The sequence below is a fragment of the Chiloscyllium punctatum genome, chromosome 1 (assembly GCF_047496795.1).
Source record: "Chiloscyllium punctatum isolate Juve2018m chromosome 1, sChiPun1.3, whole genome shotgun sequence".
NCBI classification, from domain to species: Eukaryota; Metazoa; Chordata; class Chondrichthyes; order Orectolobiformes; family Hemiscylliidae; genus Chiloscyllium; species Chiloscyllium punctatum.
In genome coordinates this window covers 122,825,603-122,838,937 of record NC_092739.1, presented here as the reverse complement: position 1 = coordinate 122,838,937, position 13,335 = coordinate 122,825,603, and the positions used below count along the sequence as shown (strand labels likewise).

The 13,335-nt window shown below is 39.8% G+C and overlaps 1 protein-coding gene across 8 annotated transcripts in view; it reads left to right on the top strand.

Annotated features, from left to right (window-relative positions):
- The window catches only part of rai14 (retinoic acid induced 14), a 281,933-nt gene that overhangs the window by 250,184 nt on the left and 18,414 nt on the right, over nt 1-13,335 (top strand). For all 8 annotated transcript variants that reach the window (XM_072573347.1, XM_072573357.1, XM_072573348.1 and 5 more), the window contains 4 exons: nt 3,856-3,945; nt 4,135-4,227; nt 5,884-5,991; nt 6,566-6,632. In XM_072573347.1, coding sequence (XP_072429448.1) covers nt 3,856-3,945; nt 4,135-4,227; nt 5,884-5,991; nt 6,566-6,632 — 358 coding nt within the window. The remainder of the gene's footprint in view (nt 1-3,855; nt 3,946-4,134; nt 4,228-5,883; nt 5,992-6,565; nt 6,633-13,335) is intronic.

Here is a 13,335-nt window from a genome sequence, read left to right as displayed (position 1 = left end):
ATTCATATATTGTGCGCATTTAAGGTTATTGCACAAGGATTTGCACATGGCTCAACTACGACTCATAGAATAGGGATAGCATCAGATCCAAAGAGGCAACATATAAAATTTACAGAAAAAGCAGCATGACTGAGGATTGTGAGCTTTTTAAAATTTGGTGAAAAAGGACAAAATGTTTTATCAAGAGAGGGAAAAGAGAGCATGAATGTACGGTTGCAGAGAACGTAGAAACTGACAGGTAGGTAAAGCTTCTATAAATATATGAAAAGAGAAGAAACCCGTAAATACCCAATGTGGGTCACTTTCAGTCTCAAGCTGTGGAAATTATAATGGGGATTTAAGAAATGGCAGAAGAATTGAACTTGTATTTGGGGAACCAAAGTTCTAGTGAGAGAGCAGATTTGAAGGAAATCAGTATTTGTATGAAAATGGTGCTGGGGAAATTAATGAGGGTTAACGGGGCCAGAGTACTAAAAGACATTAGACTGGAAATTATATTGGTTGTTATCTTCCAAAATTCAATAGACTGTGGTTCAGCACCTACAAATTGGTGAGTGGCAAATGTACCCTGACTATTTAAAAAGAAAGGGAGAGAAAAAAAAGAAATAATTACAGATCAGTTAGCCTGATTTCAGTAGTGGGGAAAATGCTGAAGTTTTTTTTAATGTGATTGCAGAACATTTGGAAAGCATTAACAGGGTTGGACAAAACCAGCATGGGTTTATGAAAGGCAAATCATGCTGCATAAATCAACTGAAATACTTTGCATTTGAGGGAAATAGATAAGGGTGAACCAGTGGATGTGGTGTACTTTCAGAAGGCTGCTGGTAAGAGCCCTTATAGGAAGTTAATGGGCAAAGAAAAGCATATGAACTAGGAGGTAATATATTGACATAGATCAAGAGTTAGTTGATAGACAAAATAAATGGGCCATTTTCTGAGTGGTAGACAATGACTAATTGGCTTCTGCAAATTTCAATGCTTGGATCGCAGCTATCCATGACATATATGCAAAAGAATGAACCTAAAAATGCATTTCCAAGTTTGCTGGTGACATAAAACTGGGTGGAGTTGAAAGTTGAGAGAAGAATTCCGTCCAGTCTTTGGTTGGATACACACCCATCCGGCTAATACAGTTACCATTTCCCAAGAGCCGCTCTCAGTGTCCCAAGAATCTAAAGCACTCCCTTCTAGGCTGTCTTTCCAGCTGCATATTCACTTGTCTTATCTTTCTATTTCTGTACGTAATGCCTACATCACTGAGAGTAATCCAGAGATTATTGCTAGCTAACTTTCTATTTGCTCCTAAGTTCTCATTACAGGGCCACAGTCTCCTTTATGTTTATTAATACCACTGTGGTCCATGATCTCTGCCTGTTTACCCTCCCCTATTTCGGTTTGCATCGTTCTATGTCATCTTCTCAACACACTTCTTGCATTACTTTATGTCATCTGTATGTGTAACTACCACATCTAAGTTAACAATATAAATTTTAAAAAGATGAGGGCCCTATGGTACTCAATTCATCATATCCTTCCAACCTGAAAAAAAAGACTTATTTCTCTCTCTTCTGCCAGCTAGCTAATCTTCACTCCATGCTAGCATGTTACCCGTTATACCATGAGCTCCTGCTTTGCACAACAATTATTATTGTGGAATATTTGCATGTTTAGAGGTTCCAATTAGTATTTATCAACTTAACCCTGAAAATGATATGAAATGTAAATGCATTTCTATTCCTATTTCTAACTGGCCTCCTGCATCTTCCTGTTTTGAAACCTAAGTGTTTGCATATGTTAGCTTTTCTCCATCTCCCTCTGTTCACAACTTTAAACTTGAACTTGACAGCATATGTTCTCTAGCAGAGTATCTAAGCAATTGGTGTGAGATGTTGCAAAGATTGGCTAACAGTTTTTTTTTGTGTATGCAGTGTTGGGAAAATAATAAAATGGAGTTCATTAACATTTTAATCACATTTCTCATCATACTATCCTCTAAGAAAAGAATTCTTGATGAATCCAATTTGTTTTGTTGCGCCATTATTTAAATGTAAATTGTTCACATGATATTCCTGATGGAAAAATGTTCCCAATGTCTAACAGTGCCTTAGCCTGCTCCTAAACCTCTTGAGTTCTTGGCTTTGTTTAGTTTTTGATTGACTGAATTCTAACCATTCCATATTTCTAAAAACAAGTTTTCCAATAGAATTTTTGTTTTAAAATTAATTTCTTGCAACTATAGTTAATTAAATTTCTCTCTTTATTTTAGTAAAAGGCAGGTTAAACAAAACTATTATAAGCAAGACATAACATAAACCCAATGTACTGTGGATGGCCTATGAGCACTAATGTTGGAGGTATCTGGATCCAGTGATGGATAGACCTGGGACAGTAGATAATCAAATTCATACTGCTTAGTTAATTAATTAGCTTCAATTTAACATTGTGCAAATTATTTTAATGTTGAGTTGCAATCATAATGATGACAACAACAATATAAATAACCTTTAAGCCAAGGAATCAGTAACAAGGCATTACTGACCACTCCCATGGAACATCTTCCAAGCTCAGCTATATTTTCTTGTTGACAGTGCCAGACCCACTAGTATATGGGCCCATTTATACATGGTCCTGTGACAATAGTTAACAAGATTGGTGGAGGATGTGACTTATTTGCTTTCAGCTTCTCCATGATGGACCTGTGCTCATTGGAATTTAGAAGAATGAGAGACAACTTTTTTTGAAGTATCCAAGATCCTTGATGGACTTGACAGGGGAAAGTTGTTTCCCCTCAGGAGGGTTTAGGACAAGAAGATGTAATCTCAGAGCAAGGAGTCACCTGTTTAAAACAGGGGCACAGAGGAATTTCTTCTTGCAAGGAAATGAATCTGTAGAATTCTTCACTGCAGAAGCCTGTCAAGGCTGAGTCATTAAGAGTATTCAAGAGTAAAATAGACACATTTTTAATCAATAAAGGAAATAAAGAGAGAGTTATAAAGAAAAGGCAGAAAAGTGGCGTTGAGGATTATCAGATCAGCCACGATTGAATAATGGAGTAAGATTTGATGGGCTGAAAGGCATACTTCTGCCCCGCATCTTATTGTTTATTGTCTTATACTAAAGCAGGACACAGTTACCTTGAGCAAAATACCGCAAATGGTGGGAATCTGAAATCAAATGGATAATTTTAGAAAACAAATAACTGTGGATACTGGAAATCAAGCAAAATCAGAAGTTACTAGAAAAAACCCAACAGGTCTGGCAGCATCTGTGGAGAGAAAGCAGAGCTAACATTTTGGGTCCAGTAAAGCAGGGGCCTGCTATTGGAGATCAGTTACCTCAGTTGGCTACAGTGTGATGCAACATGACACCAGTTCAACCCTGTGCCACCTGAAATAATTCATGGAGCTCTGTTTCCCTGCCTTACACCACAATTGCAGAGTGGTGTGTCTCAAGCAGTATGCAACCAATTTTATCTCGAAAGGACAGAAATGTTTATGACCTCTTGTGGACAATGTCTAAATCTTGACTTGCTGGCATCAAAACCTTTTTTGGAATCTCTGTAATGATTTCTACGTATTGCTGTCACTTCAGTTCAAATACCTATATCTAAAACAGGTGATTGCTTAATTCACATTTCAGATGGAGAGCATTTAATTATATGCATACATCAAAAATACTGTCCATTTTAAAGTTGAGCTTTGCTTTGTGCATGTTAATCTCACAACCTAATGAGCATGCACATATTTGGAGCATACCAAAAAGACATGCATTAACTGATTATATGAATTTAACATTCACAACTTTTACTAACCAAACTAACTCCTCTACGTTTCTGATCTGTAAAATTTTCAGCTGGATCCTGCCATTAAAATCTTTGCAGATAGAAGTGGAACTCCTAAAAAGCGAAAAGCACCACCACCACCACCAAGCAGTGCTTTGCAGGTAAAGGATAAAGGGGCTAACTGGCCATCTGATTAGCCAGATAAATATTTATAGATAGAAATTTGGTCACTTCTAATAAAGGTTCATTATTGATTGATTTAAACAATGTTTATTTGCTTTATTTCTCAATGAGAATTTATGACTTCAGTCAGCAATTTAATGATTAATAATTTGTGGTGTTTTGTCTAGGGACCCCAACCTAATGAAGTGCCATTTCCAGAGTCCCGTCGTCCTTGTTCATCAGGATGTGAGCCGTCAAAAGTTGAAGAAACATCCATTAAGGTAGTTAGTTTGTAGCTTAATATCTAGTATTAATAAGATGTTTCCATAACCAAAGCAATTGAGAAATATTGTCACACTGAACCTCCTAGCTTTTTATGAAAGAAGGGAACTCTACTGAGGGGAGAATCCCGTAGCTCTCCCTCAGAATTGCAAAGCCATACTTCCCATTCTGACAGGTCTTTCCTGTCTAGAAAAATAGACTCCATACAGCGTGGAAGCCATTGAGTCCACATCAATCCTCCAAAGAGCATCCCACCCAGACCCATCCCTCTACCCTATCTCTGTAACCTTGTATTTCCCAGAGCTAAGCCACTTAACCTGCACATCCCTGGACACTATGGACAATTTAGCATGGCCAATCTACCTAACGTGCACATTTTTTTGACTGCAAGAGGAAACCAGAGCACCCAGAGGAAACCCATGTAGACATGGGGAGAATGTGCAAATTTCGAGGCTGGAATTGAAACATGGTCCTGGTGCTGTGAGGCATCAGGACTAACCATTGAGCCATCATGCTGCTCAGTAGAGAGTAGTAGTTGTAGTTACGAGCTCTGAGGAAGCTGTCCTATGCCCCCTTTTAACACGAGTAAGTAGCTGTATTTGAAATATCAAGGTCCTGACAGAAGCTGTCAAAGAGGCTAACAAACATTAAGTATATAAAGTATTTGTGGTAGGCTACTGGGAGGATATCATGCCAAAGTGCCAGGTAAGTAGGGTACCAGTTGGGCCAGGGTAGAGTCCCAGGGACAGGGTGCCTGATGATTAGGGGTGGGGTGCTAGGTGAGTCAGCTACTAGGGATGGGATGTCAGATGTATTGGGTCCCAGGAGGGTTTCAAGTCAGGATCTGGGGAAAGAATAGTTCAGTGTGTGCAAGTAAAGTATTGAGTCTGTTGAATAGCTACTCAGGAGTTTGATTATGTATTTAAGCATTTAACTTCTCCTCAGTAACTATTTTACTGAATTTAAACAGAACTGTCTGAAGTCTTCGAGTTAGTGGAGACTTTCAGAGGATTCCAGGTGTAGAGGAATTGACTTGAGGAAAATTCAATTTCCCAGGAAATCCTTCACAGTCCGCTACAGTGGGGATTCTGCAAGTGATGAACTGCAAATCTGATCTACACAGGAATAACAACTGTCTGGCCAGCAGACATCATGACTTCAAATTTTAAATCCTTACTTTGCTGGAGAGACCTTGGTCACAGATTCTCATTTGGTTTGCTTTGTGCACTTAGTATATTGTGAGCGAGTTCTATTGGAGTAATTAGAGGCTTTAAATAGCCACGTTTATAGGACACCAAATGTTGCTTACAGTTGAGTCTGAGGGAGTTGTTGAAGATATTCAATTGTATGCTTTTTTTGTACACTTACAATACGAAGAAGAATGAGCAGCTTTGCTGATAGTTAAATCATTGCCAGAAAAGGATTCCTCTCCTTTACCTAAAGGTTTGAAGAAATGGGCTGAGTTTTAATGTTAAGAGTGTTCATTGCCATATCACTCTCTAATCTGCCCTCGTCAAATATTAACGGAGACCCAAAGAAGCAATCAGCAAGTTAAAACTTTACATCTGATAACAAGGCCATGAGCCTCATCACCAACCATCTTCATTTCTGTTTGGAGGAGATAACTTTGTTCACTTTATGTATTTGTGTTACAGGATAGAGAGAACAGTGAGGAAATGAGAAAACTTCAAGCAGAGAAGGCAAATTTGTTGGAGGTGATACAAAACCTAAATCTGCAACTGCGAGACAAAAACTTCCAAGAGGTAGTTTTCTCTATAAATTGAGCATACCTGCTATTTAAATGTATTCTGGACTAATTTCAGTTTTTAAGACAGACATAGAGACCTTCGTTGGATGAGGTCATTCACAGAGAGGGATCTGATTTGAGTTAAGGCAGTTCCAATCACCCGTAATCCTAATCAATTCATAGGATAATATAGTCTGAATTGCCAAAAACACAGTAATGCCTATACTTATACCTACACTTTCCCACTCCCTAGTATTGAATTTTATGACACTTCAAGTGCTTGCCCAAGTACTTTTTAAAGGTTGTGAGGATAAGCTATATGTCTAGTTCCTGTTCCTGTAGTAATATAAGTTTTATATTTGATGACAATACTCAATATAACCAGCTTATAACATAGTGCAGGATAATTGTAGAAAGAAGCTGATAATCGTGTTTTATCACCATGTGTATATGCTGTGCAGGAAATCCTATTTTAGATGTACTCTAATGATTATAGCTGTGGTCTTAATAATCCAAAAAGAATTCTGGATAAATGTTGAAAATCAAAGCTCATTCTCTTCTTTCTTAATTTTTGTGAAAAATCATTTTAGGCACAACAAAATAGCCTCAAAAAACGCGACTGTCGGAATAGTGAAGAAGTGCCACTTGATACAATAGGTATTGTATGAAGTTGCTGGCCTATATATTATGCGGCTAACGCTGATACTTATTTGTAACTGTTTTTGTAATTGTCAGATAATGGCTTAACTGCTGTGAAAGCTTGTAATCACTACAAATGAAGCAATGCTTTATTCTAAGTTTATCATGGGGTCCATTATTGATTTAAGAAGCTGGGTTGGACTTCCTGCTGAAGGATAATTTGCTGCAGGACATTGTAAGTTAGATAGTTTGATGGAAAACTTAAAATGGTTTTATTAAAGGTAATATGAGCACATGTACACAAGTGGCATCAAGAATAACGAGATGAATGCTTCTTCACATTACTGAATGTGAATACACATTACTGTAAACTTGTCAAGCAGCAGCGTAGTTCCTTTTTAAAGGTTACTGTTGTCTCAAATTTCAAAACAGTGAGTTTGCTTCACCTCCTTTTAAAGTAATTGGCTTAATTGTTTTTTTTATCCGTTTGGCAGAACAAACAAGACAAAGTAGGGAATTACATGTAAGATATGTTTAGCAGCACATTACTTAGGCCTGAGTTTTCACACTTGAGTAAGAGTTGGAGAAAATTCCCAATTCCACAAGTCCAACTGAAAGGAAAGTATCCGGCACAGTTGGGTTTATGTTGTTGGGGCGTAGGTGTTAGCAGGAGTCAGACCTTTCACCCCAAGTAAGAGTTAGGAGGCAGCCCACAGAGTGCTGGGTTTGGAGATGAGCTGTGGGGAAATGTGTTCCTTGATGGCTTTGGGATTTTTCACAGCTGTTTAAGAAAAAAATAAAACAAGAGAAAAAACAGACCTCCAACCCTCAACCCTTTGTACTTCGTAAATAACTGCATTCACTACATTTAAGTTACTTTATCTATTTAATCCCTTATAAATGCAAACAGTTTTATTCATAGCCCATTTCAAAACACTTCTTAAGTGCTGGTGCTATCAATCAAACTATGAACTGAAAGGCACCCCATTGTGATAGTTTGTGAGATCTGTTCCAATGAGTTAATCCACTTTCTACAGATGTTCATGTCTACTTTTAACAATCTCAAAGGGCACCTGACCTCTCCCAAAGATTTTGCTTGATCTTTCCTAAAGATTCGCACTCTATCCAAACAACTGCAGTGGCTTTAGACCTCCACCTGAAAAATATGCTGTCCATACCTCTTGGTTTGAACTTGCAAACTACAACACATACAAGCACTTACTATCCTCTGTGAAAAAAAATGCCTCTCACATCTCCTTCAAAATTACTCCATTTTTACTTTAAGCTTATGTCACCTAGTAATTCACATCTCTACTCCTGGAGGGAGAAAAAGACTATCTATTCTGTCCATGCCTCTCAATTTTGTAAACTTCTATCAGGCCACCCTTCATCCTTCAGTGTTCAAGTAAAAATAAACCAAGTTTGTTCAATCTCTCCTCCTAGTTAATATCCTCCAAAACAGGCAGCATCCTGGTAGAACGTTTCTGTACCCTCTCCCAAGCTTCCACATCCTTGCAGTAGTGTGTCAACTGAAACTGTACACAACATTCCAATGTAGTAGAACTAAAGTTCTATACAGCTGTTACATGACTTGCTATTTTTATACTCTGTGCACCGATGCTGAAGGCAATCATGCCACATGCCTTCCCAACCACCTTAACCACTTGTGTTGTCATTTTCAGGCAACTGTGGACCTACACTGCTAGATCCCTCTTTATGTTGATATTACTTAGGGTTTTGCCATTTACTATTTATTGCCCTTCTGTATTAGATTTCCCAAAATGTACCACCTCATATTTGATCAGATTAACCGCCATCAGCCATTTCTCCGCCCAGATCTCCAGACTATCTATATCCTGCTGTATACTCTGGCAAAGCTCCTCACTATCTGCAGCTCCCCAATCTTTGTGTCTTCTGCAAACCTACTAATCAGGCCACCTACAATGCCTCCAAGTAATTTATGTACATTAAAAACAACAGGGGTCCCAGCAGTGATCCATGTGGAACACCAATGGTCACAGATCTCCTGTAAGGAAAAATCCTTCCACCTGTCATTTATGACTAAACCAGTTCTGTATCCATCATATCAGTTCATCGCCAATCCCATGTGACTTCATCTTTTTTATCAGCCTGCCATGAGACACCTTGCCAAAGGCCTTGGTAAAGTCCACCCCGCCCACATCAATCATCGTTGTCACTTCCTTAAAATACTTAAACAAGTTTGTGGGACGCAGTCTTCCCCGCACAGTCACGCGGCCTATTGCTTGTAAGTCCATATTTTTTCAAACATGGGTAAATCATATCCCTAAGTATCTTCTCCAATAATTTTCCTGCCACTAATGTATGGCTCACCAGTTTGTAATTTCCCAAATTATCCCGCTTTTTTTTAAATAAAGGAACAATGTGGACAATTCTCAAGTACTCTGGAATCTCTCCTGTGACTAATGAGGAGATAAAGATTTCGTACAAGGCTCCAGCAATTTCCTCACCTGCCACCCTTAACATTCTGGGATAGATCCTATCAGGTCCTGGGGCTTGTCTGTCTACCTTAATGCTTATAAAAACACCCAACACCACCTCACTTTATATATTGACATGCCTTAGAAAATCAACATACCCCTCCCAAGACTCACCATCTCTATGACCTCCTTTGTGAAACTGATGCGAAGTATTCGTTAAGGATCTCACCCACTTCCTCCAGTTCCACGCAAAAATTCCTTCCTTTGTCCTTAATTGGACTTAACCTTTCCCTAGCTACCTTTCTGTTTATTATATACCTATAAAATGCCTTGAGATTTCCCTTAATCCTGTTTGCCAAATGGCTCCATTTTCCCCTCTCAATTCCTTGTTTGAGTTCTTTCCTGCTGTCTTTATGTTCTTTTGAGGGTTCTGTCTACCTTCAGTTTCGTCAGCCTTGCATATTCCTCCCTTTTTGTTTTTTGACTAATCTCTCAATTTCTCTTGTCATCCAAGGTACCAGAATCTTCCCATCCTTATCCTTCGTTTTCACAGGAGCGTGCTGGTCCTGAACTCCAATCAACTGGCCTTTAAAAGATTCCAACATGTCAGAAATGGATTTACCCTCAAACAGTCTCCCTCAATTTAATTACCCCAGTTCCTGATTAATGTTAGTTAACTTTACCCCAATTTGGTACTGTCACCCGTGGACTACTCTTATCCTGTAATAATTTAAAATGTACAGAATTCTGGTCACTGTTCCCGAAATGGTATTCCTTATATACACATGTGGCCACACCGGATGAGCCTTCCAAAGTATCCTCTCTATGTACCGCTGTGATATTCTCCCTAATTAGTAATGCAACTCGCCCAACTCTTTACATCCCTCTCTAATCATACCGGAAACATCTACATCCATGAAACATTAAGCTGCCAGTCTTGTCCTTCTCTCAACCAAATTTCTGTAATAACTACAATGTCATAGGTTCTTTAGTTAATCTAAACTCTAAGTTCAACTGCCTTACCTATAATACACCTTACACTAAAACAAATACACCTCAGACCACCAGCCCTGCTGTGTTCAGTAACATCTCCCTGACCCCTGCCACATTAATTTGTATGTTCCATCAGTTATAAAGTGAAGACAAAGTCCTTCTTATGAATATCTTGGGCCCAAAATAGGCAGAGCTGTCTCACAGATAGGTCAAATGAGGCCTGACATAGTCGTACTCATGGAATCACACCTGACAGACAATGTCCCAGGCACCATTATCGCTATCCTCGGGCATGTCTTGATCCACTGGCAGGACAGACCCAGAAGAGATGGCACAGTGGGATACAGTCAGGAGGGAGTTGCACTGGGAGTCTTCGATGTTGACTGTGGACCCCATGAAGTATCATAGCTTCATGTTAAACATGAGCAAGGAAAGCACCTGGTGATTATCTCATTCCATTCTTCCTTTGCTAATGAATTAGTACTCTTCCATGTTGAATAACGCTTGGGGAAGCACTGAGGGTAACAAGGGCATAAAATGAGGTATGGCTGGGGGATTTAAATGTCTGCCATTGGCAGCAGTACTACTGATCGATCTGGTCAGGTCCTAAAGGACATAGCAGCTAGACTTGGTCTGCAGCAAGTGGTGAGGTACTTGACCTCATCCTTACCAATCTGTCGGCTGCAGAGGCATCCATCCGTGACAGTTTCGATAAGAGCGACCACTGCACAGCCCTTGTGGAGACAAGGTCCTGCCTTCACACTGAGAATAACTTTCATCATGTTGTGTAGTACTATCACTGTGCTAAATGGAACAGACTTCAAATAGATCTAGCAACTCAAGCCTGGGCATCCATGAGGCACTGTGGGCTACCAGTAGCAGTAGAATTTACTCCAGCACACTCTGAAACCTCATGGCCTGGCATATTCCCCCATTCAACCATTACCATCAAGCCAGGGAATCAACCCTGGTTCAGCTGCACCAGGCACACCTGAAGATCAGGTGTCAACCTGGCAAAGCTATCAAACAGGACTACTTGCATGCCAAACAGCATCGGCAGCAAGTGATAGACAGAACTAAGCAATCCAACAACAAATGGATTGGACCTAAGCTCTGCAGTCTTGCCACATCCAGTCGTGAATGGTGGTAAACAATTAAACAAGTCACTGGAGGAGGCTGCTCCATAAATAGCCCCATCCTCAATGATGGAAGAGTCCGATACATCATGCAAAAAATAATACTTTGCTGCAATCTTCAGCCAGAATTGTTGAGTGCATGATCCATCTTGGCCTCCTCCAGTGGTTCCCATCATCATAAATACAAGTTTTAAGCCAATTTGATTCACTCAATGTGATATCAAGAAATGGTTGGAAACATTGGATACCACAAAGGCTGTGGCCTATGGGTAATAGTGCTAAAGATTTGTGCTCCAGGCCTTGCCGCTCCTCTCGCCATGCTGTTTCAGTACAGTTTCAACAATTGCATTTAGCTGACTGTGGAAAATTGCACAGGTATGTTCTACACATAAAAAACAGGACATATCCAACCTGGGCACTTAATGCCCCATCAGTCTACTCTTGATCATCAGTAAAGTGATGGAAGTTGTCATCAGTAGCGCTTTCAAGCAATAACCTGTTCAATGATACCCAGACTGATTCCACCAGAGCCACTCAGCTCCTGACCGCATTACTGTCTTGGTTCAAACAAGGATACTTTTGTGCTGAATTCCAGAGGTGAGGTATTGAGAATGACAGCCCTTGACAACAAGGCTGCATTTGACCCAGTGGGGCATACAGGAGCCGTAGAAAATCTGGAATGAATGAGTATCGGGGGCAAACTCTCCACTGGTTGGAGTCATACATGGCACATAGGATGATGATCGTGGTTGTTGGACGTGAGTCATCTCTGCTCCAGGACATCATTTCAGGAGTTCCTCAGAGTAATGTCCTTACCTAGGACACTATTATCTTCAGCTGCTTCATCAATACCCTTTGCTCCATTGGGTCAGAAGTGGGGACATTTGCTGATGACTGCACAGTGTTCAGCACCATTCGCTGAAGCAGTCCATGTTCAAGTACAGTAAGATCTGGGCAATATCCAGATTTGGGCTGACAATAGGAAAGTAATACTTGCACCACACAAATGCCAGGCAATGGCCATCATGAATAAGAGACAATCTAACCTTCATTGAATCCACTACTATCAACATTCTGTGGGTCACTATTGACCAGAAACCCAATTGGGTTCACCACATAAGCACAGTGGCTACAACAGGTCAGAGGCAAAGAATGCTGTGTCGAATACTCCCCTCCTGACTCCCCAAAGCCTTCCACCATCTACAAGGCACAAGTCAGGAGTGTGACGTAACACTCCCCACTTACCTGGATGGGTGCAGCTCCAATAACACTGAAGAAACTTGAAAACCATCCAGGGCAAAACAACCTGTTTGGTTGTCACCACATCCACAAGTATCCATTCCCTACACCGACACTCAGTAGCAGCAGTGTCTGCTATCTACAAGATGTATTGCAAACATTCATCAAGGATCCTGAGACAACACCTTCCAAACACATGACCACTTCCATCTGTAATGACGAGGGCAGCAAATACATGGAACATTGCCACTTGCAAGTTCTCATTCAAACCATTCACCATCCTAACTGGGAAATATATCCTTCACTGCCGCTGGGTCAAAATCCTGAATTCACTCCCTCATGGCATTGTGAGTCAACCTGCAACATGTGGACTGTGGCAGTTCAAGAAGACAGCTCACCACCACCTTTTCAAGGGCAATTAAGGACAGACAGTAAATGTTGACCAACCAGCAACGTCAAAATTCAACAAGTGAATTTAAAGAAAACACATCATGCATAGTAATGTAATCACCATAATATTCATTTTATTTAATTTTCAATGGATTGTAACCATATAAAATGGCTGGCATCCTATTCTTAATGTAACTTTGATCAGTTTATATTGATTTTTACACATTCAACTCACTTGATTTTTCTTTTAACTCATTTCCCTTTTCCACAGTTGCAATGCATTACTCTTTTAAGATTTGAACCACATGTAAAAATAATAGCTTCAATCTGAACCGTGCTCAGTGTATTCACATAGTATCTATTCACTGCAATTCTTTTTCATATTGGTCAGTGAATGTCCTTCATTTAGTTTACCGTTGAGATGACCTTCATTCTGCATTTCAAATATATTAAAGATAATTTTTTTAAATGCTATGACATAATCTCAGATACAATAACTGATTC